Source organism: Carassius carassius, chromosome 14, assembly GCF_963082965.1.
Source record: "Carassius carassius chromosome 14, fCarCar2.1, whole genome shotgun sequence".
NCBI lineage: Eukaryota > Metazoa > Chordata > Actinopteri > Cypriniformes > Cyprinidae > Carassius > Carassius carassius.
Window position 1 is genome coordinate 25,160,077 of NC_081768.1, and position 27,620 is coordinate 25,187,696.

The following is a 27,620-nucleotide window of genomic DNA, read 5'->3' on the forward strand; positions in this document are numbered from 1 at the left end:
AAGAAGTCTCTATGCTTACCAAGGTTGCATTATTTGATTTAAAAAATGCAGAAAAAAAGTAATATTGTACAATTTTATATAACTGTTTTCAATTCAAATATATTTTAAAATTTTAATAAAAAAAAACTAATTCCACTCATATTTTATACTTTACTGATGGTTTCACGGTTTTCAATTTCCAAAGATCCCCTACTGTCGATTTCAAATGCCAAGGATTCATCAATCTGCACATTGTTTTGCATGAGTAAATCTGTCGCCTCCATTTCCTGCTGTGCCTATATGCTCTTCCCATGCCTTGCCGAGTCACGTGTTTGTGTAGTACTGTTTTTCATTCCTGCGGCTTTCTTTCTCTGTAGATAAGGGCAAGAGCTATGCTTTGACCACTTAAGCTGTGGAACTTTCTCCATATCCTATTTCCGCTCGAGTGTTTAACAATACCTGTTTAACAATACACTGTTTCACAGCCAGGGCATAGAGGGGAACAGACCAAAAAAAAAAATACCCCTCTCAATAAATCACAAGAATAACAATCGTGTTTTTTACTTACGGAAAATGTGCCCTTGGCTGAAGATGAAAATTCTATGTAATACGCCGAATCCATGCAATATTTTAGGCAGATTTTAATGTTTGCATGACATAAAATACTGGATGAACTGTAATCCTAGAACTTTTAGAAAGGATGGATATGAAACAGAGTATCAACCCAATATGGGGTTGAAGTACATTTTGGTCACGATTTGCCAGAACCACAACCGCGACTTTTGATGAAATGACACGCATATTATCATTACATTTTTTTTTAAAAGAATGGCTGCTTGAAAATCTAGAATCTGAATGTGTTGAGGGAGACAAATAATATTTGTAATTGTGAACAACTGGAGTCAAGGCCAAACCAGCAGTTGAAAGGTAAGAGATCATCTGAGACTAATTAGGGTCTGAGGAAAATGAATGGGTTTGGCACACAGTTTAGGAAGCTTCCATTTTGGTCACTGATTCATATCATCCACGTGGAAGGGGAAAAAAAGACTGTAATCTCACTATAAGAGGGCTTTCAGGGATATCACTGAACACAGTTTGTCCTATCTGACTGTTAAAAATGCATATTCATGTACAATTTGATGTTTTTGAGTGATTTTACTGGTACTGCAGCAACGTGTCACAAACATCTGGAGTCAAAACAAAAGGGCAGAATCTAAATTAAGGCAAGAACATGGACATGAACATTCACATCTGAGAATGAAATGCTTTGTTCTGTGGGTGACAATTGTTTCCACAAGAGCCTCGTAGTTTATTTCTCATCAGTCAATGTTGTTTAGTTTTGAGATCGGGGCCATCTACAACAAAAGAAAGGCATTTCAGTTGTCAGTGCAGATTAGAAGTAAATTGCTAATTCTACAAACAATGGCATGCTGTAAACTATAAAAGTACAGCTTTTCATGAAAAACTTTGATGTAGGCTTGACAAAAACATGTTTGTAAGTTTTAAAACAGGAATGGATGGATAGATTGTCCAATCGACCGATGGATGGATGGACAGACGGATGGGTGGATGGACAGACAGACAGGAAGGGAGGTGTCTTATCCAGAGAAGTGCAAAAGTGTACAGGCCAGAAAAAAATCTAAGAGAAAACACTCAGAGACAATCCTGATGTTTTGTATGCTGACTACATTCATCTCAGTGGGAAGAGAATTAAGAACAACCTCATCTTCTACACCACTCTAATTACTACATGGAAATCGGCCATCTGTGAGGAATACAAGCAGATTTTTAAAGAAGGAATTAGTTGAGGGGGAAGATTAACTATATGTAAAGATGAAATGCTGGAAGCAGACATCCCCATTCTCACCATAACCTAAAGGCAAGTTCCTACTGCAGGGCAATGAAGCAAGCCTGAACTCATTTGAGGAGATTTTTCCCCTGCTGAAGGTCAGAGTCGAGGAGGAGAGAAACAAGCCTCAAGAAGACTGCACAGACTCTGAGGAGGAAGACCCAGTGAAACTTTCACCTTAGAGACAGTTTAGCTTTGCTGGAACTGGACTTCACTGAATTCAAAGAACACACTCAAGCCAAACACTCAGACACACACAACACAAATCTTTACATCCAAGAGCTCAAAAACCAACTTCAGCTGCTGAAGAAAAACACTAACTCCTCCATCACTGAACACAGCAGAGGCGCCACAAGCGGCGTGAGAGGAACCAGAAGAGGGGTAAGTGCGGAGGTATCCGGGCTAGGCTAACGGCTAACCCACACAAGCCATCTATCCACACCATCGTACCGGCTAACGTATGCTCTTTGTACAATAAACTGGACTACATCCGATTACCAAGTTCAACTCAGAGGACTGTTGTGTTTTTGTGTTCACGGAAATATGGCCTAGCAACAGCGTTCTGGATTCCGGTATTCAGCTCGATCAGCTGACATGCTATCAAGCGGACAGAGCTCTTGTCGCGGGAGGAAAAACCTGTGGCGACGGGCTTTGTGTTTACATCAATGATGCGTGGTGCCGCAATACTGTTGTGATCTGCAAACACTGCTCACCCCTGGTGGATTTTATGAATATTAAGTGCCGGCCTTTCTATCTGCCGAGGGAATATACTGCCATACTGCTCATCTCGGTTTACATTCCCCCAAACAACAACAACAGCAACAGGAATGATGCACTAAATGAACTACTTCAGCAAATCCGTGAGCAGCAGACAGCACACCCTGGTGCTTTTCTCATCATAGCTGGTGATTTCAACCATGCTGACTTAAAGAGTGTGTTTCCAAAAATACACCAACACATACACTTTCCAACACGAGGTAAAAACATTTTAGACTTTGTTTACACCCCACAGAGAGGAGCTTACAAAGCCCTTCCCCACCTTGGAGCCTCAGACCACATCACTGTCATGCTAATGCCTGCATACAGATCACTCATTAAAGTCACCAAACCAGTTCAAAAACAGATTCAAGTGTGGCTGGAAGGATCGTCAGAGGCTCTTCAGGACTGCTTTGACACAACTGACTGGAATATGTTTAAGCAGGCTGCGACATACAATAACATCACTGACCTCCAGGAGTACTCAGAGACTGTCACTGCCTACATTAACAAGTGTATTGATGATGAAACGGGAAGCTTCAGAGCTGGAGATGAGGTGGGCCTGAGAACAGCCAGGGCTAACCTATACCGCGGCATCAGAGAGGCTAAGAGACAGCACTCCAGGAGGATAGCCCATCAATTCAGCGACAGCAGATACACTCAGAGCCTGTAGCAGGGGATACGAGCTGAACACCTTTGCTCGCTTTGAAAAACAAAACAGCACCACTGCACAGAAGACGCCACCTCCTCCTGGCGACCAGGTGATGACACTGACCCCAGACAGCGTGAGGAGATCCTTCAGCAGGATCAATGCAAGCAAAGCTCCGGGTCCTGACAACATTAGTGTACTGAGAGACTCACTGATGTCTTCACAGACATTTTCAACATCTCAATTAGTCAGGCTGTTGTTCTCACATGTTTCAAAGCTACTGCCATCATTCTAGTCCCGAAGAAGCCATCTCCATCCTGCTTCAATGACTACCGTCCTATTGCACTTACTCCCATCCTCATGAAGTGCTTTGAATGGCTAGTCATGCACCACATCAAGTCTGCCCCCCCCCATCTGGACCCCTTTCATTTTGCTTATCGGTCCAACCGCTCGACCGAAGATGCCATCGCCACTGCCGTCCACTCAGCACTCACACAGATAGGGCTCAAGACTTTTTGACTGGAAGACCTCAGGCAGTACGGGTCGGCAGCAACACATCCAGCACCATCACACTGAACACTGGGCCCCCCCAAGGATGTGTGCTGAGCCCCCTTCTCTTCACTCTGCTGACCCACGACTGCACACCGTCACACAACTCCAACCTCCTCATTAAGTTTGCGGATGACACGACTGTGGTGGGTCTCATTAGCAACGAGGATGAGACAAACTACAGGAGCGAGGTGAGCGGCCTGGCCGGGTGGTGCAGTGACAACAATCTCTTTCTGAACGTGGAGAAGATGAAAGAGATTGTTGTTGACTTCAGGAGAGCAAACACTCAGCACGTTCCTCTGACCATCAAAGGTGCGACTGTGGAAAGAGTAAGCAGCACCAAGTTCCTGGGTGTGCACATCACAGAGGACCTCTCCTGGACCGACAACACTGGAGCACTGGCCAAGAAATCACAACAGCGTCTCTACTTCCTCCGCAAACTGAGGAGAGACAGAGCCCCGGCCCCCATCATGTACACTTTCTTCAGAGGCACCATCGAGAGCATCCTGACGAGCTGCATCACTGTGTGGTATGGCTCCTGCAACGCATCCTGACGGAAGACTCTGCAACACATAGTGAGAGCAGCTGAGAAGATCATTGGTGTCTCTCTCCCCTCCCTCCAGGACATTTATGGAACCCGAAGAAGCTGTGAGACGCTCAGAGGGCTTTGCGGGTGATCCCACCCACAGCTTCTTCAGTCTGCTGCCATCATTTTTACGGGAAGTCGTGGCCTAATGGTTAGAGAGTCGGACTCCCAATCGAAAGGTTATGAGTTCGAGTCCCGGGCCGGCAGGAATTGTGGGTGGGGGGAGTGCATGTACAGTTCTCTCTCCACCTTCAATACCATGACTTAGGTGCCCTTGAGCAAGGCATTGAACCCCCAACTGCTCCCCGGGCGCCGCAGCATAAATGGCTGCCCACTGCTCCGGGTGTGTGCTCACAGTGTGTGTGTGTGTGTGTTCACTGCTCTGTGTGTGTGCATTTCGGATGGGTTAAATGCAGAGCACAAATTCTGAGTATGGGTCACCATACTTGGCTGAATGTTACTTCACTTTCACTTTCAGAGAGGAGACTGTGGAGTCTCCAGGCCAGGACCAGCAGACTGAAGGACAGCTTCATTCATCAGGCTGTCAGGAAGCTGAACTCCCTCCCAAACTTGCCCCTCCATCCCTCTTCTGCCCCAGGCACCACTGAACTATGAGAGGGGTCTGAGAGTAACACAATTTCGATTCTCTGTATGCATGTACTGTACATGTGGAAGAATTGACAATAAAGCAGACTTGAACTTGAAACTTTTCCCACATCAAAAAGTCACTGCAGAACGATGTAGGACAACACGCCACGGCCACCAGACTTCACAGGACACCCCTCATGTGTTATTATACACACTGGAACTAATGACCTTCACTCACAGTGCAACAACACTGCTGATGCTGTCAGAAAAATAGCAGAAATCACCAGCAAAAAATTCCCAGAGTCCCGAATTATAATTTCCACACTTCTCCCAAGACACAACATAACACCACACGTCAACTACAGCATTAATGATAAAATAGATGCGGATATTATCATTCTCACTGAAACCTGGTGTAAAAATTATGCGCTTACCTACTGTCCCTCAGGCTACTATGAAGTAACTGTGCCCTCAGTTAAATTAAGTACATCGCATCGTGGACAAGACTTTGGTGTGGTACAGAGAGGATCTGGCCAAACACACTTCTATTATCACATTTGGAAAATTTCATTGCTGGTTAAAACTAAACAACCAAATTGGCACTTCAACCACTTACACACATATCTCTGTGCCATCTATATTCCCCCAGCAGAATCCCCTTACCATGATGAGGAATATCTGAACAACATCCACACAGAGATCAGCTGTTTCCAGGCCCAGGGAAATGTGTTGCTGTGTGGAGACCTTAATGCACAACTAGATCTTAACTCGATAACATAGATCCAAAGGGCAATAAATATATCTTTGGGCTCACATAAAATCTTCCAACGAGAAATAATCTTGACAAAACTGTAAATAAAAATGGTTCAGAGTTAGTGCACTTCTTTACGCCTGTACATACTTAATGGCAGGAACAGAGGGGACTCTTTAGGGAGTTTCACGTGTCTTGGAGCTAGTGTAGTTGACTATGCCATCACTGACAATGACCCCTCCTCCTCCAGTGCATTCACTGTCAAACAGCAAACTCCACTTTCTGACCGTAACCCAAATCAAATCACACACCAGAACAAAACAAGCGGGAAACCTGCAAAATGTATCAGGTCCAGCAGAAATACAAATGGACTCCAGACAGTGCAGAAAAATTCATCCAAGCCCTGCATTCTGAAGAACTGAGGAATCGAATCACTATATTTATGAATAAAAAATTTTAAACAACTAAAGATGGTGTTAATTTGACTACAAAAAGCAGCATATATATGTGAATTGAAAAAGAAAAGCAAAAAATGTACTAAAAAAACACCAAAAGATGAAAAATGGTTTGACTCAGACTGCAAAACACTATGAAAACAACTTAAAAAATGATCAAATCTGAAACAAAGAACCATGCAACACCGACATAAGAACTGAATACTGAACAAGATTAAAACAATACAAAGACATAATTAGAGCAGAAAAGCAACACCATCTGACCAAATGTTTACAAGAAATAGAACATTCAATAAATCGTAATCAGTTCTGGGATATGTGGATTAATCTGAGCACAACAAAACCACAAGACCTACCAATACAAGATGGAAACATTTGGACACAACATTTTGAAAACTTATATTAAAAGAAATTCCACCAAAACAGCTCAATGACAATTATGATCTGATCCAACAAAATCTACAAACTTATGAAGACACAATTAAAAATAATCAAAATCCACTTGACTTCCCAATTACATATAATCGAAAAAAACTCAAAAGCCAAAAATGTAAAAGAATCTTGGTCCTGACAGCATTCTAGGTGAAATGCTGAAACGCAGCACACCTGAGCTTCAGACATCTGTGCTCAAATTGTTCAACACTGTACTTAGTTCAGGCTGCTTTCCTGACATTTGGAGCCGAGGACTCATTACCCCTATTCACAAGAGTGGAGACAGATTGGACCCTAATAATTTCAGAGGCATTAGTGTGAGCAGTAATCAGGGACAGCTATTTAGCAGTATCTTAAACCACAGAATGGTAAACTTCCTTAACGAGCACAACGAGTCAGATTGGCTTCCTTCCAAATCACAGAACGACTGACCACATTTACACCCTACACACCCTAATCAATAAACACGTAAAGCAGACCAAAAATGGAAAAATATTTGCATGCATTGTCGATGTCAAAAAAGCATTTGATACTATTTGGCACAATGGACTATATTATAAGCTTTTACAAAATGGTGTAGGGGGCAAAGTTTTTGACATTATAAAATCAATGTATTTAAACAACAAATGTGCAATCTGAATTGGCAACAAACATACAGAACAAACATCAGTTTGGCAGTGAATGCTCTCAAAGATAAAGCTCGAAGAGCTCTATATGCCATTTAGAAAAGTCCAAAATCTTGAAATGCCGCTTCCAATCTAGTGTAAAATCTTTGATGGTGTGATTCAGCCCATAGCGCTGTATGGAAGTGAGGTTTGGGGTCCACTCAGTGATCAGAACTACACTAGATGGGACACACATCCAACAGAAGCCCTATACACAGAGTTCTGCAAAATGATTCTAAAACTTCAAAGAAAAACACCCAATAATGCATGTAGGGCAGAATTAGGCCGATTCCCATTGATTATTAAAATGCATAAAAAAATCACTCAAATTCTGGATGCATCTTAAATCAAGTCCCACAGAATCGCAAAATTTTAAAGGGCTACTAACCCAAGAACTGAACCGTGAAAAGAGTCCACTCAGTCAGCTTGTTCTGAGACTTACTATGAACATAGCCTGCTTATACAGTCGAGTCTGTTTCTGTTTATTTGTAGTCACAGTAGTCTATAAATCACATTTAGAAAGAATGATCATTTCTATATTTTTATAAAAGCTTGAGGAAAAAAACTATTATATTTGTATGACATAGGCTATACACGGAGCTAAACTCTTGAGAAGAGACTTATGACGGATAAAATATGTTGTTGCTGACGTCTGATTTCTCCAGCTGTCATAGGTCTGTCGTATGGTGACTATATTCCACACGGATCAAGTTATTTCAAACACTCGCTGCTGACTTAAAGTGAGTTTTGAGCCCAACTTATTTTAAAACGTTTTTAATGCTGGTGTTATGTTAGCTTTCTGAAATGATCCGCAGCGTTGACGCTCTCCAGACGAGGAGAAACTCTTCCTTTGTTCATAACCACTCCTCTAGCCCCAGCCGGCCCACTTTGGCCCAAGATATTCGTCGGACCAAAAAACCCGGGTTGTTGGCCCCGAGGAGGCACCGACGAGGCACGATCAAGCACCGGCACGCACTAGCACGCCCGCTTTTGGCCCGACAGTGGAAACGCGACTAAAGATCCTTAGTATGTATGCGTGTCAGAGTGGGGTATCAAAAGTTCACACATTATAATTTGTTACAGTTCAATATTTCTAAGATGTTATAATATTCAATTATATTACTGTGATGTTCATTAAATTATTATTATTTTATTTATTGTATATGTATACTAAGCTTTGGCAATATTGTATAATTTACATTCATGCCAGTAAAGCAATTCTGAATTGAATTAAAATTGAGAGAGAGAAAACCCCATAATACAGACACAAACAGCAAGGTGCGAAAAAAAGTGTGCTACACTTTGTAGGTCTGTATCAAAATTATAGATGGATGAAGCCTGACAATTCTAGGAGGAATAAGAATTGCAAATTCTGGTCTTGGGTTAAGAGTTAGGATCTTTTGTCAAGCCAACATCATAATCGGTTTTCACAGGTTTACACTGGAAAATATTAGGTTATGTTGAAAGCACAGAGCTCACCGTGGTGCGAGGTGATACCTTCCTCTCTTTGGATGTCTGGGTCTATAACCTATGGAAGATGTTATGCTTTTATTACAGCTTTAAACTCCAAATAGACAAAATATAAAATATCAAACAAACCATACAAGCTTTGATCTTTTCTTGTCTGTCTAACTGTGTTTATGCCAGCGTTTGTCTTGTGTACTGTGGTATACCGTGCTGGTAGTGTGCTGAAGCTCTGGGCTGCTGTCTGAACTCCTGCCCTGTGCTGGGATGCAGCTGGTGTCCTCTTTCTCGATGCAGATCATCGGCCTCCACGGGTCTCGCTATGGCAATAAAAGAAGCATTTAAATGCAGTTTTAATCGGAGGTTTGACTCTCTCACAATTAGTATTTGCAGTGGAGCATCACTGGAAACACAAAACGTACAATTCTGAAGCCTGAACTTCACCACCACGTCCCCAAAAGACTGAGGCAATGATTACTGCCTCAAACGCACAAATTACAACCAGACTTTTTTTATGTCTACCCCCGACAGCCTCTTGCAATTGACACTTTAGACCTTCTGAGATTCAAAACAATCCTTTTAGTGACAGAGAAATAATGGGGTGAATTAACTTCAGGAAAAAAAGAGGCAAACTTTAGGAAGCAGAACAGAAATGAGAAAAGAAAGACAAACTGTCTCGTTTTGGATTTCATGAGTGATGACAGGATTTTGTTTCTTTTTTACATTTTCCATCTTTAGAGTTTGGAGTTCCACCACTTCTTTTTAAGCATTAGAGGCATAAATGCCATGTTTTACTGTTGCAAGAAATACTAGATAGTTACCTAGATAACATGCATCAAATATCTGAATCCCCTCCAAAAATGATCCCACCTCATAGTTTGTGAATTTCTTGACTATAGTTAGCAATTATGGCACAATGGCATATAACTATAATAATGACCGAAAATATTTGTGTCAATTTTTTTTTTAAGTCAACCGTTACTAAATGATTTTTCCCTTTCAAAAAGACGTAACATTTTATAATGAAATGCAAAATATAAAATCGATCTGGAGCTATTAAACGTCTGCAAGTTATTACAAGAAAAAAAAAAATAATCATACACTAATCTTAAATTTCATTCTCATTTTATTTATAAGTAACTAAATATTCTGGCCTCAAACTACCTAGTTACCATTGTAGCATTTACTTTAATTTTATATTTAAAGCATTTTAGCTATCACTTTACAATAAGGTTCTGTTCGTTTACTATATTTAATGCATTAACTAACATTAACTTACAGTGAGCAATACACTGTTACAGTATTTATTCATCTTTGTTAATGTTAGTTAATAAAAATACAACAGCTTATTGTTAGTCCATGTGAACTCAGATCCATTAAATAACATTAATACATGATTTTATTAATGTATTAGTAAATGTTGGAATTAACATAAAGGTGCTGAATGTAGGATTGACACAGAGTGGTTGAACTAGGTATAGCAGTCCAAATTCAAAATACTGGAGAGGGTTTTTTTCACCCGGCCCCTCCTCCTCAGATTTGACACACACACACACAGGTTGCCAGATTGACGACACAAACAGAAACAACCACACTTGACTATGAATGAAATTATATACGCGGTGTTTTCCACCAACTAGTTAACTGGTGCTGAAATACAATTGGGTAAACTGACAGTGGGCGGATTTCACAAACCAAAACAGAGACTGACATTCCGGCCAGGGACGCACTTTTTCAAAGAAGAATAACAGACTGTTTTTCAGATAAACAAGTATGTTAACTTAGCACGTTTCTTAAATATCTGCAAACATATTATGGTATTTTTGTGCTTTAGTAGAGTCAAAATCTTACATACAGCACCTTTAACTAAGATTAATAAGTATTTTTCATTGTATATATAAATATGTAAAAATGTCACTATTTTTCCATACCATGTTTTGAAAGGGCTAACGAGCATTTCTTACATGATCCCACAGTTGAGTGTTCAGATTGTTTTGAAGTCAGACCAGCTCTAAGACCAGCATATGACAAAATAAACTTGCTGGAATTCCAGATGACCAAAAAACAACAGAACATCAGTCTAACAGGACAAATCTTGAGATTCAAAACACAGACACTAAGTGAAGTGAAGTGACATTCAGCCAAGTATGGTGACCCATACTCAGAATTTGTGCTCTGCATTTAACCCATCCGAAGTGCACACACACAGAGCAGTGAACACACACACACAAACTGTGAGCACACACCCGGAGCAGTGGGCAGCCTTTTATGCTGCGGCGCCCGGGGAGCAGTTGGGGGTTCGATGCCTTGCTCAAGGGCACCTAAGTCGTGGTATTGAGGGTGGAGAGAGAACTGTACATGCACTCCCCCCACCCACAATTCCTGCCGGCCCGGGACTCGAACTCACAACCTTTCGATTGGGAGTCCGACTCTCTAACCATTAGGCCACGACTTCCCCTATAATCAGCCACTCTACCATAATCAGACTAAAATATCTGATGACAAAAAGCAGCCTATTTGCCTCTAAGACACAACATGAGCAGTTCATGAGCTGGTCGACATCAAGAGGGAAACCAGATGGAGATAATTTCACCATAAGGTCTCTTTTAATCTTTGGACAGAACCACAAACCTCTGGATGGCAGTAAAAATCAAAAGGGGCTCAAGGAGTTTGTAACAGCCACCATGTTATAATTTTGTTGTCTTGTTATGTTACTTAATATAGATTGCAACCTATAAAAAGTAACCCAGAATTATTCTTGTTATGACAAAGCATCCCCTCGATCTAAAATAGCTTTGCCAAACAGAGCGTTTCCACTGGAGTGTGTTATGAAGACTGCTGGCTATTGTTTATCAGCAAGTAACCCGGACATCTCGGCATGTATTTCATTTGAGTCACAACCAGGTCAACAAGCAATCTGTGTTTTGAAAAGGCCACAGCTCCATTACAATTTACTATGCAAAAAATCATTCTTATGAAGTAAATTTTATGCTGCATATGAAAGGGATGAGCAAATTTAAAGTGATCCGCACCATCGCTGTGTTGTAGTCTACGCGGTCGGCTGTGGATGGGGACGCCGCGCCTCCTGCAGGCTTCCAGCACCAGCTCCCTGATGGACATGAACAAAGACATCCCAGAGGACTAAAATACAACAGAAAAAACAGATATTAAACGCATAATGCATATACATTGACATATTCGAAACCTCAATCCAGTATGTGCATCTATAAATAGCCAAATACATCCAATCGTCCTGAAAGGACACTCTTAAAATGGTCATATCTAATGGCATTTATTTCAAAAGAGAAAAGACATTTGAAGGCAGATGTGCACTTGGTTTGATGTATTTAGACATTATTATGTGTTCCAAGGATTTTTGGGGCCATTATAAATACAAAAGAGGTCGGAGTGACTAACAGTACGGAGACCTCCATGAAGTCAAGAGGTGACTATGCACAGACTGAGTTGGTTCCTGACTGCATTTATAATTATGAACCAATGTTTATATGTGTGGGTTAAAAAAATTATTTAGATGTTTCGGTCCCTTGGCTTCAGAAAAAACATTACAGCAATCAAAAACTAAAGAGATTCTGTAACCGTTTTCCAGTAAACCAAAGACATGTAAACAAAAGTTAAACAAAATCCAGTAAACAAAATATGTGTGGCCCATACGATGATCTGATTTTCATTTAGTATGTTAATAGGCTTCGGTAGAGCTGCATAGTTCATCATGACATACAAAAAAGATCATGCTAAAACATTTTGTGAACTGCTCAAACCACATTCAAAGATATTCAGAAATGCACTGCATTTGTAGTTCAAATACCAATTCATTATGAAGCATCCCAGACAACAGTCAAAGACCGCCCACTCACCTGTCAGTCCAACATTTTGTTAAAACAAAGGCTGTGTGACTGGTTGTGTTTGGCTTTGAAAAGTCACATTGCGGTGTGAACAAAGTAGAAATCTCTTGGATGATCCAGTCTCAAACAGTCAGTTGAGACCGGATCATCCAAGACAGATGTTAATACCAAGTATAAACAAGGTCAACAGCATTTTCCTGTACTTACATTTCCTTCAAGAAGCTCCTCTTTCGGACAACCTGAGTGGGCTTGCAGATACTTTGAATGGAAGAGCAGGCCGTCAAAGGTCTTCCATGGCATGAGCTCTCCCACTGGGAAAGGGAAACCACAAGCACTGTTGGCTGCGATGAGGTAAGTCAGACCCCGCACAAAGAGAGAGCCCAGCTGGACGGCCCTAGGGTCCACAAAAGGGGTCTACATTGGGGAGGGAATACAGAATCACATAAGAAAAAAAACTTACAAAAACAAGTAGTTTGTTAGGGTTTGTTCAGTCAAAATCCAGCCATTTCACTTGGAATATCCTGTGTGGGTGAAAAAGCAGATTTCACTTGGTCATTGACCAGCAGGAAGTTTCTTAGTTTGAAAATGACTTCTGTGTGAGTGGTGCTAAACTATTGACAAAAAGTTTGCTGAAAACGATTTAAATGTTGTTCAAAATCATACAATAATGAAAATTAAGAGCAAAAAAGTTCCAAGTGTATATTTTGCCATATTGGTCATGCAAATTAGTTGAAGTCTGCTTGGTTTGAAAGTGACTCATAAGCGGTGCCTCATGCATTGCTGCACTTATTGACAATGTAACATTTTTATAACTGTGAAATGCATAGACTGTATAAAAATATGGACGTAGTGTCCGTGACGTCACCCGTAGACTCCTGAAGAGAGTTTTTGAAGCCTAAAGTGTGTAGAGCGAGCCGTCGCCATCTTGGCAGTGCGTCACAGCGCGACTCCCCCGGACAATCAAAAATGGGCAAAAAGGCGGGAGCTAGTTTCTGAAGCCATATCCACCTAGCACGACGGCAGTGTCAGCACCGGCAATCCACTTGTCACTCAAGTGGCCACGCCCTTAATTATGCAGAACTTTAAGTCTTAATATAATTTAAACGGATGAGTTATAAAAAAATTCACCCCTCTCACAGTTGTCATGAAGGGCAAAATTAGCTATTTAGACCAAAATCATTTTTTGAACCAGGCTGTAAACATGTTTTTTCCTGCTGTAAAGGAAAACATTTTAACATGGGGAGTCTATGGAACTGACTCCCTTTTGCAGCCAGCCTCAAGCGGCCAGTCGATGAATTGCAGTTTTTGTCACTTCCTTATTGGCCTCACGAGAGAGAGCGGGAGGTTGGGGCTCGGTGAAATGTTACAAATGTGACGCACCTTATAAAAAAAAATAAAAAATTATAAAAATAAAAAAAATTATATATTCCAGGTCTTCTGAAGTAATGTGACACCTTTGTGTGAGAATGAAACCAAAACTTATTTGGTAAAAACCTGCACTGCAGTTCACAAATGTATTTCTCGTTCATATATTTGACGGCAAGATGGGCATACCAAACAATAATGGTAGGCACGCTTCTCGTAACTAACTCCAATTTGCCACAATTTGAATAAACAGATTTTCAGCAAACAAAATATAAAATTTAAATTGGTTAAATATTCATATTAAGGGATTACATTTTCAGATTGATTATGCTTTTTTTGACAGTAGACACGTTTTAATTACCCTTCAAATTGCACAAATTGAAACTGTGAATTAAAGATATGCCTAATGGAAACGTATCAATTTAGCAAAAATGCCAATATATTGCATACATTTTTTATGCTCGCATTAGGTGGTTTTTCAGGCAATGCAAAAAAGTAATTCACAAAACTGCAATAAAACGTTTTTTTCTTTTTTTCGCATTAACAGTTCACATGGCGTACGTAAAAAGTCATATGATCATTCCTCAATGAACTATAACCTCCAAGAAACACTTCATACGTGGCTGCTCTCAAGTATAAGGGGATTTCCCTACCATTAATGTTTAGACTATTTACACCGCTCACGTCTGCAGCGCATTACGGCTCCGAAACGACCACTGGAGCTGATCGCGGCCACTCTAGTTAATGCTTGTGTTATCAGACATGCCACAGCACGTCCTAGAAGCTGCTCTCTGTGCTGCTTCTGTCAAGATACACGTATACTTCTACTTCGATTAAATACTTCTACTTTATCTCTGTTTTTGTATGTAAAAGAGCAGCTGGGACAATCTGCTAAACTATTCCTTCTGTGTTCTACAGATGAAAGTAAGTCATACAGGTTGGAAATGACAAGTTTATGATCACATAATGTTTATTGTGATCAAACTGCTCCTTTAAACCACATCATATTGTCAATACCCATTGTGTATTTCAATAGAGCTCACCTGAAGTGGCCACGTGGATAAGGGGATGTTTACAAAAGGCACCCCCCCCCACCAAACAGTCCGCTGGTCACCTGGTCCCCCACCCACAGGAGATAAGAGACGGACTGATTACCTTCCGTGACATCAAAACATAAAATTGGCCTGCCACCTGCTCTGCTCTCAAACACAGCTTAGACTAAAGCAAACAAAAGAGAGGCTGGAGATAAAGCCGAAGTGACAGCAGCAGCCCACTGCCCGCGCCTTCCAGGCACACAGATTGAGAGCCAGGCCACCGTTTGAAATATTACGCTGTTTACACAGGCCTGACTTCCTCCTCGTAACCATGCCTCTTCAGTGAAACGAGAGCATTTAATCACATTCACTGTTATGCATAAGGTTTAGAGAGTGGGATGAAGTAGACCGGCTTTGATTAAACCGCTTAAAAAGACACGTAAAAGTCTTAGCACCTTCAGAGCCGCTAATTGCTCAGCGTGGAAGTCAATAGGCCTCGGGACAATGCTGATGCCACCCTGCTGCTGTAAAGGTATAGAATGGGACAACAAACCAGAACAGCAGCTGCTCTGCAAGCATTTCAACAGTGAACAATGAGAGCTGCTCCAGCCAGATGCCTGAAGGACTGCTGGACCCCCTGAAGACACACAGCTCAACACTGATGGTAAACTACAGCCTTCTGATCAGGCTCTGCACCTGTGCCATACCTTAATGCACGTCTGCTCAATGTTACTACTGTAAACATTCACGCATGACAAGACAAGGCTTGTCTGAGTCTTGTGTGGTATTTCAATGAACTTTCAATTTTTCATTTACTAAATAAACATTGTGGGCTGCGTCTGAAACCAGTTTTGTGTTGATAAAGGGTTGGGAATCAAGAACAGATTCAGGTTTTTTTAAATACTGGAATTGAATGATTTGGTTCGGTCAGTGGCTCCTAAACAGTTGCATTCATCCTCCATTACAAACAGGTCACTGTATTACATTAGCTTTTGCTAGCGATTAATGCACCGTTACTGGATTCTAAAGCAAAATGCAAAATATTTGTTATAGTTAGGGTTTGTAAATGTACAGAATTAAATGATTCTGGTTCTTATTCAGTGAATTAGTGACTCAAAACAGTGGTTTCTGCATTTTTTTAAAAACTTCCTTATGAGTCAGTGAAAGCTGGGGCAGGTTTACGAGTTGGACTTCTGTGTGAGTCGCACCATGTGTTTGTAGGACGGAACCAGTAAAAGAACTGAATGCCATGAAAATGATTTGCCTTCAGTCCTTTTGGAAAAAAATAAAACATAATAATCTGGCTCTGATTAGAACTGGTTCTCAAAAATTAGTCTCAAATTCATACATTATCAGTTTGGATTGATCTATGACTCACTCACTCAGTACTGTTGTAATATATATATATATTAGAACAGTACTGAGTGAGTGAGTCATAGGTTTGTTTCACAGTTTTCGAGTCACGGTTTCGGAACAGTTTGGTATGTGCTATGTTTATGGAAAAACTATAAAAAAGAATATTCTATCTAACTAAAAGCAACAGCACAAATAAATACAACAGAGTAAAGATACAAATAAAATAAACAGTGATTTTCAGTTTTTTTTTTATTTTTTTTTTTTTAGGGAGGTCTAACAAGTTTTTAGGTACAGAAATTGAATAAAGTAATCAAATAAAGTAAAACAACATTGCATATTGGACTGTATAAATTAAACATTGTTCTTTATTAAAGTTAGAAAAACTTTTCAATCAAGAGCAGTGATTGATTGATTTATTGTTCCTGTTCGCTTAATATAAACACTGTCACTTTAAGAGAATGCAATGATACAGTAGGCCTATGTCTGCTGTAGGGTACTTACCAAAACGGGCATCATTTTTGTGTGAATTTGTCCATTTAAACACAATATTTCAGCAAAGGGTTTGCGCTTCGTTTGAGCACATGTACAAATCTTCTCACTCCGCGTGCGAGCTTGCATTCTTTGGCACTTACTATAAATGTTTAAACCTACAAAACTTAAATGAGTTCAGATCAAACACAGATATTAACATGTGCTGTTCAGGTCTATCAGCACCCGGGTGAAGACAGAATAAATGACTGCTCATATTCCAGCATACTGCATTCGCATTGAACAAGAGTGCATAGTTTGTCCACAATTTTTTTTTTCTCTCGCTTTGTTGTTGTTGAAATGTCTGGGAATCCAGAATGCGCATGCATCAACAGAAAAATATATTAGCTGAACACACACACACACACACACACACACACAGGTTCCTCAAAAAAACTAAAAGAATGTCTGAATTGGAATCGTTAAATTCATCCCTTACAGATGCGGTGTAGTGGCATCCTTAGCTTGCATTTACATTCCCTTACTATGACAAAGCAACACAGGGGAAGCAGATTAGAGGGGGGTAATCAGCCAGCCCCTGGAGACTCTCCTGCCATCTGTCTGTCTCTTACAGCCTCCTGATACACCCCTCTTTCCCCCCAACCCTTTTCACATTTCAGGCAGATGTGACAGTGTAACTCCCGATGGGAGACAACAATGGAGCGTGTAACAGGTGCTCCAGACACCCCATGGCACATGGGAGGCAGGAGATATTAACACACTTTCATCTGGCCAGCGGCAGGCTGTTGCCACCGTGCCTTGAGCACACACGCATCTCAGGCTCAACGAGAAACCCATCACCTGTTGCCGTGCACACCCTCTAAACACACAATCCCTCAGCGCTATCATTCATCACCCAACATACTGTGCACAACATAAACCCAGCCATATCACTTCACTTGAGCCAAAATGTAAACACGTGGGAACATATATAAATACTGCGGGCCAAGTGCATAATAAACAGCCATTAAAAGGCATAAAAGATACAGAGTCAGCCATTGTCTGAGTGATTGCAATGCTCAGACCACATTTGCAAAAGTAAACAAACATATAATCTGTAAAAAACACAAACACATCTTAATAGTTGATTTGTATTGTCAACAGCTTGGCTTTCACCAGTCAAGGGCGAGATAAGCATCAGCATCTGAAAACAACAGACTGGAGGGATTCACACCAGACGCAAAAAGGATGGCCGTAGACACAGGAGGATCTGTAAATTAGGAGGCGGCTTGCTGGATATCTCCCAAGAGGCTCTAATTTGTCCCTCTATCATCCATTATCTGTGCTGTGGGGAGGGCTCTCAATCCAAGCACTGCGAAACCACAGGCCGCCCTTGAAATAGCACGCATAAGAGGCTTAAATTACGGTGGGAGCTGAAATAGCCCTGTGGTCGCCGGCGGGGACGACACAGAGCCCGTCACCAGAGCATCGCTCTCAGGTTCAGACCACAATTAGAGTCGTTTTTGAGAGGAATGTCACAAAGCAACCAGAAATTATCCCTCCAGTCTCTTTACCCTTTTTTTCCAAATAGCAAAAGAATCTGATGCATCTCTCGAGTAAAAGCCTTGATTTGTTGCATCTCCATGTTGTTTTGACATGAATTACAGTGTTTTTCGTCTACTGTAGCTATTTTAAATGGATATATTACCCCAAAAATGAAGTTGTGTCATAATTTACTTTCCCTCATGTTTTGTTCCTACAATGAAAGTCTATTCCATCAAATCTTAGAAGATCCAAAAAAAATCATAATGACCTTTTGAAGAGATATGATCATTATATTGGATGAACATATACATTTTTTATCCTGTTAACTGTCACCCTGTCCCGTATACGGGACGCCTATGTGCACTTCACTATATTACAATTAAATCCTAATCTAATCATGACAAACTGTATATTGTTGGAAAGGTCTAAGACTCCTAAATAGATATTTTACCAATCTTTTTTTTTGTTAAAAATGATGTAGGAAAAGTAATAGATTAATTTATGGCAAGAGTGCACCTAAAAACCATACATCATAACAGGAGTTCTGACCTTTGTCAAAAAAAAGTCTTCTTTGTTGCCTTTTTCTCTATCACACTTTAGAAATCACCAGAAATGATATATCAATTGAAAACAAACTCTCAAAATTCATCCTTTGAAACCCATTTCAAAATCAAATATTGCATTATCATGAAAATGGTGCATCAAAGTCATGTTACAAAATGTTTTCAGTCATAAATTATATGAATTTAGGTTTGGATCATGCACTTTCAAGTCTATGTTCAAAAATGTGAGTGACAGTTAACGGGTTATTTATTATTATTATTATTAATATTTATATTTTATTCACATATAAACATACATGGAGCACATCAACACAGAAGCCTGAGGGTCTTCTAAGTTTTGGTTGCATGGTCTTTTAATCTTCTACATTTATTTCATGGTACAGGTTTGGAATGCCATGAGGGCGAGTAAATGATCAGATATTTTTCATTTTGGGTGAACTATCCTGTTAAGTCGTAGCTAATATGATCTAAATGGTCTACAACACTTGAACATTCACATAAAATAATGGCTTAATGTTAAAACCCTTATGTTGTTTTCCACCTGTATTTCTAGAAGACTCCAAACCAAGCCCAGTTCAAACGGGTGAGTATCCGAGTGTACAAACAATACTTTCAGAAAGAGGCAGAGGCGGTGCAAACGACTCACCCAGAGTTTAATTTCTCCGAAGGATTTGTGTCTGAGACAAACAGCTTGGCTTAGATATGCATCTACGTCTTCCAGGGAAAGCTGTCTCGCCTAGATCCAGGAGCAAACGGTGGTTTTATTCTACATGCAAGCTGTGAAAATCACACTCATGTATACACAACAAGCATCAAGTGTCACCACACACACATCTGTACACAATGCAAGGGTATGCCAGTTGTCTGATAAGGACTACACACTATAAACAAGAAGAGACACTGCTGAAACTCTTTTGAAATGCAATGAGGCCAGATCATTAATAAATAAAGGCTAACAGAGTATACGTGGTGCGAATGGACCTGAACAAAGCCATTTGTTTACATTCAAGTGAAAACCTCAGTGGTCCGTGGGATCAACGATGAAAAGTTAAACAAACCTGAATGGCGATGTAGGTTACCAGACAAATCACAGCAATCAAAGGGCTGTCAAAGGACTTCAGCTCTTCAGTAAACTCATACAGGTCAAAGACATCCAGGAGTGTTGATGTTTGAACTGCTTTCACCTCTGGGTCCGTCCTAAACCACAGAGCCATCAGATCAAGGGGCCCTTCTGTTGATCAACGAAAACCACAAATTCACCTTTTTTGAGAGTGAATTAAAGGGAGAGTTCACCCAAAAATGAAGATTTGCTGTTAATTTACCCACCCTCAGGCCATCCAAGATGTAAGATGACTTTTTCTTCAGTAGAACAGTAAAGAAGATCTTTAGCTGAAAATGTGGTTCTTTGTGATTCATAAAATGCAAGTCAGTGGCTACCGCTTTTTAAAGGTCCCGTTCTTCGTGATCCCATGTTTTAAACTTTGGTTAGTGTGTAATGTTGTTGTTAGAGTATAAATAATATCTGTAAAATTCTAAAGCTCAAAGTTCAATGCCAAGCGAGATATTTTATTTAACAGAATTCGCCTACAAAAAACGACCCGTTTGGACTACATCCCTCTAGTTCCTGCAGTAATCACGTCACTAAAACAGTTTTTTGACTAACTTTCGCCCACATGAATACACAAAAAAGGGGGCGTGGTCTTGTTGCGCTCTGACGGAGAAGAGGAAGTGTTGCTGTGGCGAGCTGGGCGGGGCCGAGAGACGTGGGAACACGAGCGCGGGCGGTGGAGTGATTGGAGATGAACGACGAGTCCCACGGAGGAGATGGAAAGATATAAAACTGGAGCGACGTCAGTGAAGTACGAGAGAGAACCAGGCCTGGGTTTTAGTTTGTGTTTTGCTTTTTATTTGTGCGCAACAGTCGTCCGCGATGGGCTGTTGGGCTGTTTTGAGTTTATTTTGATTGTTAAAGTTTCAGTTGATTGTCCGCCGGTTCCCGCCTCCTTCTTCCCGATGATTAGGAAGGTTTTATTATTAAAGTTGCGTTTGTGTTTGTTGCGATGTCGTCGAAATGCTGTTATTTTCATCTCGGAGTCCAATCATCTTTGTTTGGGCTTCCCAGGGACGCTGTACTTAGAGATTAATGGTTACAATTTATGTTTAATTCGGTTGCCGAAAATTATAATCCACATGTAAAACTATGTGCAGCACATTTTGCTGAGGACAGCTTCCTCAGTCTCAATGTGTTTAATGCCGGATTCGCACAAAGATTATTCTTGAAAGCTGGAGCAGTTCCCTCTTTGTCTGGAGAAGGCGTTGTTTATGGAACACAACCGGTAAGTGTATTTTATTATTTAAGTTGGTGCGTTTAACAGTTTCTGTAACTTATTACACAAAGGGCAAGGCTGTTTAGCTTTGTTTTCTAGATGTTAGGGGTGTGCAAAAAAATCGAATGTGATTTTCATGCAAATCTTGTCAGTAAAAACATTCCTGTGATTATAAGTACATCTCCAGCACGTGCGTTGTAATACCATCTATGGTTCAGATCATTTTATGAATCACCAAGGAGCACGGTTTCACACACATAAAAAAATCTTCCTTACTGTTCTACTCAAGAAGAAAAAGAAAATCACCTACCCCTCAATGGCCCTCAAAGGGTTAAAATTTTTTACAGTAAATTTTAATTTTTGGGTGAACTATCTCTTTAAAGATTGGATAACTGGACAGTTATAATAAAAGGATATTATCTTTTACAATTATTTCTGGTTACTAAATAATGGTTTAAAATCATTTACGGAGATTGCACTCACAAATCTAGCTAATAAAATACTAGCTGTAAATAACTTTATATTTACTTCTCTGTCTTTTGCAGGCTCATAAATATGTTTCAGAATCCCCTAATATTAGTATTGGATGCTCTGTAATGCAGTGATGAAATATGCAATGCAGCAAAATGCACTGATCAAACCATATGGCCTTTTTTCTATTTATCACAAAGCATGCAATCATGCTTTTCAAGGAAACACAAAAGAGCAAACGAAGAGAATTATGTACACTAACAACAGCACATAGATCTCTTGAGATTATCACAGGATTATTTAAGGCTGCAATCCACTGCATCACTTTTAAAATAAAAACAGATGCTATACACTTTAGCAAATGAGAAACTGAGGTGCTTCATTAAGATGAGCAAATATGTAGAACACAACTTCTCAGTGACATACTTAGATTATTAAGGGGTTTTGGAGTGACTCTGGTTGGCTCCTTAAGTGGATTTCCTGGAAAGACGAACCATTCTTTGACTGACACAGTCTGACCAGAATAATCTAGAAAACAGAGAGAAGTTTATATGAACTGAGAGCAATAATGGCAAAAAATCCCTTAAAAGTGGTACAGAAAGGGCATTTGTGCAATAGGTTTGAATGTTATGAAATAATTTGACTGACAGAGCCTTTCCAAAATTACAGTTTAGTGTCGACTGTTTGAAATCTGATATGTTTTGTCCCCTTCGGCCTGGCTCTTCTTTTCAACAGCACGTTCACCACATATTTGCCCACACCACAAATATTGGACAGAAACAAAACAATTCCCAGAATACTACAAAGCAATGGAGATGTATTTTCTGTTAACGGCACAGTAAGAGGACAACCTATATTTCTATACCTCAACAAAATGCCTATATTAAGGCATTAAAATAATTTTTATTTTTTAAATTTTACCCAAAGATCACTTTATAAAAACTTGCAGCCTAGATTTCTTCCAAAATGCACTGACAAAAATACATCACACTTCACTTAAAGGGATAGTTCACCCAAAAATCTAAATTATGTCATTAATGACTCCCCCTCATGTCGTTACAAACCAATAAGACCTCCGTTCATCTTCAGAACACAGTTTAACTTAAGTTTAACTTAAGCTGTTAACTTTTTTAATGTGGCTGACACTCCCTCAGTTCAAACAAACCAATATCCCGGAGTAATTCATTTACTCAAACAGTACACCGACTGAACTGCTGTGAAGAGAGAACTGAAGATGAACACAGAGCTGAGCAGATAACGAACAAAACATTGACTCATTCACGAGTCAAGAACCGGTTCTGTCTGACGCGTCTGATTCGAGAACCGAGGAGCTGATGATACTGCGCATGTGTGATTCAGCGTGAAGCAGACCGACACAGAGCGTCTGAACCGAACTGATTCTTTTGGTCATTGATTCTGACTCATAGGGAGTGTCAGCCACATTAAAAAAGTTAACAGCTTAAGTCATTTGTGGATTAATGCGTATTGGAGACGCGAACCGTTTAAAACGATTCAGTTCGATTTGGTGAAATGGTTCAAAAAGATCCGGTTACATCGAATGATTCGTTCGCGAACCGGATATCACAAACTGCTTTGTTTTGAACTCTCTCTCACAACAGACCGGAAGAGAAGACAATGCTGAATAAAGTCGTAGTTTTTGCTATTTTTGGACCAAAATGTATTTTCGATGCTTTTAAAAAATTCTAACTGACCCTCTGATGTCACATGGACTACTTTATGTTTTTCTTACCTTTCTGGACATGGACAGTATACTGTACACACAGCTTCAATGGAGGGACTGAGAGCTCTCGGAGTAAATCTAAAATATCTTAAACTATGTTCTGAAGATAAATGGAGGTCTTACGGGTTTGAAACGACATGAGGGTGAGTCATTAATGACATAATTTAGATTTTTGGGTGAACTATCCCTTTAACTACATCTTCTGACCAATAATAAAATATTTTTTTAAAAGTATAATTATTAAGAAATTTATAGCCAATTAAATATTTAGTAGTTGAACATAATTTTTATCGAACATGGAAATTTCCATGACTTCTAAAGATTTTTACTGATTATGTCAAGCTCAGAAAACTACGTTTTATGATACATTTCCTCAGGTTTTTCCACAGGTTTTTCCGCATTATTAAATTAACTCTTATTTTTTTAAGTTGACGTAATTTTAGTATTTCAACTTTCAAATTTCCATAAAAATCTTTTTAACAAAAAAAAAAAAAAAGTCATCAAATACTTATGTATTATTATAGCTCTATTTCAATTAACAATTTTAGGCTGGATTTACACTGCAGGTCTTGATGCACAAATCCGATTTTTGCATTTACACTATACACTGCTGAAAATACCAAATGTAGACGTTCTGACCCGGAAGAGGAAGTAAAACAGCACAAAATACAATGGATGCAGATGCAAATAAAATTATACAGTGTTTTGCTTTCCACAATATTTTGAAAAGTCAACAAAAAACAAATCAGCAAAACATTGGTCTCGTATGGCGGAGAAAAAAAGGAGAGCCCTTTATTTCTGTAACAACCCTGCATTTTTGCATGCACTGTCTCTTTGTCCCAAAGACTTAAAAGACATGAAACCTCCGCATTGCTCAATGAGGCCTGAATCCGACCTGAGAAAATCGGAATCCATGCGGTTTTTTCCTGCTTACATGTTCACCGGTCATATCCGATCTGTGCCACATGAGAGGAAAAAATCGGATTTGGGTCACTTGAATCATGCAGTGTAAATGGGGCCTTAATTAACAGCAAACACTGCTGGGAACTATTTGTAATGTTATTTTGCAGGTTCATACTGGAGAAATCGACAATTTACTGTATGATGTTATTGAAAATGCTCTCCTTCATTTAGTTGGCTTCCTCTCAGTTGCATACAAGTCACAACATAACAGAAAAGCATTATATAACAATACATGTTCCATAAATTCTGAGTAAACACTGAAAGGGAACGCACCTGGCTGCACTGGCAGTAAAAGGCCGTAGATTCGTTCTCGGACAGGCAGATATAAGACGGCCTGCGGTGGTAACTCCACCTCATCCTCATCTTCCAAAGTGTTACTGCACTCCACGACTCCATCATATAACACATTATAGAGCAGGAAACACTCTGCCCGTGTGTGCTTTTCTAGCGCCGCCTGAAACATGGAAACACTTAGTAAGAGAAAGCCATGTTACTTCTGCTAGCCCAGATCAAAAATCCAGAGTTAAAGTGTACCTTGTATATTTTATTAAGCATTTTTAGAAGCCAAATTATATTACCAGCATGAAAAGTTCTAAATGTTATGCATTTAATATATACCATGCAATTCAAAATGAGTAAACTTTGTTTAATTGCATGTTTAAATTAGATTTTAAATCCCATATAGTGCTTTTTTTTTCTTTTCACCTGTAATATGTCACCTGGAACAAACTCGCCCATCAAACACACAGACTCAGGAACGGGACGGCTGCTTTCTAACCAAGGGGATGTTTGGCCTGGAAGTAAATACATTGCTATGCCTTTTTCTAAAGCTTCTTTCTCTTCTTCAACTAACGACAGTGAGGAAAGACCAAATGTTGGATGATGAACGTTAATGAAGTCTGCAACAGCGTAGACCTTGTCTCCCTGGACTTGCCTGTGTTTCTTTCGAAATGACGCCAAAGCACTGTTGCGGAGACGCTGCATTTGCTGTTCAGACACCACGTCATTACCTAACAGACAGGCCAAGAGAGGAAGGTCCGTCATATGAAGCTTCAAAACTCGGCACAGTCTTTCTCTGGAGAACAGCACTGTTGTCATGTTGGTCAAACTGAGCTTGTTGATGGACATGTATGGAACCGTGTTGTAGATAACAAAGTCTGTGTCTTGACCAAGGATGCCCATGCAGTCGTGAGACAAAGCGTAGTCGGAAATCTCATAATCTCCTTCGCGAACAGAGCACCGTGTTTCCTGGCCGAGGCTTTTGAGGGCAAATCTGGAGAAGGTTGCGAGTCCAGTGGGAAGGCAGAAAAGGTCTCTGCTGTCCGGCTGCTGACCGTGAGTCTTAATGTGCTGAAATATTCTCACAATGTCTTGGTTGACTCTCAGACGTCTCTTCACCCACTCTGCCCGCTTTTGATCCTCGACCATTCCGTCGAAGAAAAAGACTAAGCCTATGCCTGCAGCCGTAAACGCATCCACAAACTCTTGCAGGATGTGCATGTACTCTTGCCACTGACCGCCATGGACCCAAGCTTGACAGCGATACCAGTATCTTAAACAGGCCATTCCGTCTACTACTACGGTGGCGGCTCTGTCCGGATGGGCTTTGACATGATCCACTGCCATCTGTTTCAGATCCACTGGCACACACGTGTCTGCGCAGCACGTCTCCATGAAGTACTGTAAGCCCTTCACACCCATCTTAAGCTGAATGAATGCTCATCCGCAGGTTCACGCACCTAAAACCAAACATAAAAGTGCATACATGAATGGTAATGCCCCATTTTCTCTTGATTAAAATTATGATTTTGTAAAATCTCAATGCACCTGTCAACTCAATAACGCATACAACTTAAAATATACACTGAAATTTAGAAATATAGAACTTGAGAAAATATGCAACTGTATTTTTAAAGAAACACTGACAAAATATGCAACTGTATTTTTAAAGAAACACTGGTAAATTATTGCAAAAAAAAAAAAGTTATTTAAGAAAAGGTTGCAAGGTTTCACAACTATGTCCCTAATTTTACTCCGGATTTCTGCAGGTTTTATGAAGGTACATTTTACACTTTTAAAGACCTATTTAAGATAAAATAAAGAAAATTTAAGGAATAAACTGAATGGAACACAATACATTAATATGGTCTCTGAATGTAAATGTCTTGTATTAGCTACACTTCAAAATTTGAAAATACAGCTTCCAAAAGATCTCCTATACTTCCATTTTACTACTACCAAAAAAAACAAAAACAAAACACAACAACAACAAAAAAAAACTTAGTTTTGCTCACAAGCACTAGTATGGAAATATTACTTACTCTGAAAAGTATGTTTCCTAACGATTTGAGAGATATTTGTGCTTGCCTTAATTTTGTTTCTAAGAAAGCAAGGCTTCATATGGTCTTTATTTTATCTAAAATAAATGTACTTTGATTTAAGGATGTTTAGATAACAAAAAATCTGAGGAAGGTGCTACTTTTTTTTTTTGCAGTGAATGCAACATTTAATGCCCTGATTTTGAATTTATGATTTTCTGCTCTATTTTAAAGCCTTTTGAAGGCATTATATTGTGGAATGGCGAATTAAAACATTTTAAGAATCACTGTTTACTTCTCACTGTTATTTATGAACGAATGCATGCACGAATAAGTGACCCAACATTCCTTTTACTGACTTATGATATGCATCATTTATCACTTTTTAGTCAGCCACAATTTAGACTATACATTAATGGTTTGTAACCCTCCTGCAATGTCTAAGCATTCATTCATTTAAGATAATGCTAGATTTGCCAATATATAAAGAAATGTAAATGTTCCCGCTATATTAATGTTTTAAGCTGTAAATAATTATTTTTTTATATACAGTTTACTCTAACGCATTACAATAGTTTTTCCTCCTGAAAAACACCAGGTAATATGAATGCATGTTTCTGATAGACCCTTTACTGTGTCCACCTGTGTGTGAGGGTATGGAGCACTAGTGTCCTTTATCCTTTAATGTCACAGATATTAAAACCAGTGCTGCTAAAGAAACAAAAACTGACTCACTATTTTGTGGAATGCACGCAAGAATACTCGACTTAGTGCGCTTTAAACGCCCTCTCGCTCAATGCTGCATGGCTGCTACAGTAGCAGAACCGCTAGTGTTTACAATGTTGCGCTCACTTCCTGTTCCGGCGCGACAATCTCACCAGCC

The 27,620-nt window shown here is 39.8% G+C and overlaps 1 protein-coding gene across 1 annotated transcript; it reads right to left on the bottom strand.

Annotated features, from left to right (window-relative positions):
- Positions 1–602: 602 nt before the first annotated feature.
- Positions 603–27,620, bottom strand: fam120b (family with sequence similarity 120 member B). Its single transcript, XM_059566765.1, has 11 exons — positions 27,473–27,620; positions 25,125–26,158; positions 24,693–24,873; positions 22,142–22,243; positions 19,976–20,148; positions 19,564–19,653; positions 12,794–13,000; positions 11,756–11,864; positions 8,933–9,043; positions 8,739–8,787; positions 603–1,334 (listed from the first exon to the last, which is right to left on the bottom strand). The coding sequence occupies exons 2-11, from the start codon at positions 26,118–26,120 to the stop codon at positions 1,313–1,315; spliced, it is 2,040 nt and encodes a 679-aa protein (XP_059422748.1). The 5' UTR covers positions 26,121–26,158; positions 27,473–27,620; the 3' UTR covers positions 603–1,312.

What these genes read in the sequence shown, in the direction of transcription:
- fam120b (XM_059566765.1), bottom strand. Translation starts at nt 26,120, where the DNA reads ATGGGTGTGAAGGGCTTACAGTACTTCATGGAGACGTGCTGCGCAGAC. An exon ending in TTTACTGCCAGTGCAGCCAG is followed by an intron (nt 22,244 to 24,692) that starts GTGCGTTCCCTT and finishes TCTGTTTTCTAG; the next exon opens with ATTATTCTGGTCAGACTGTG. An exon ending in TCGGAGAAATTAAACTCTGG is followed by an intron (nt 13,001 to 19,563) that starts GTGAGTCGTTTG and finishes TCCCCAATGTAG; the next exon opens with ACCCCTTTTGTGGACCCTAG.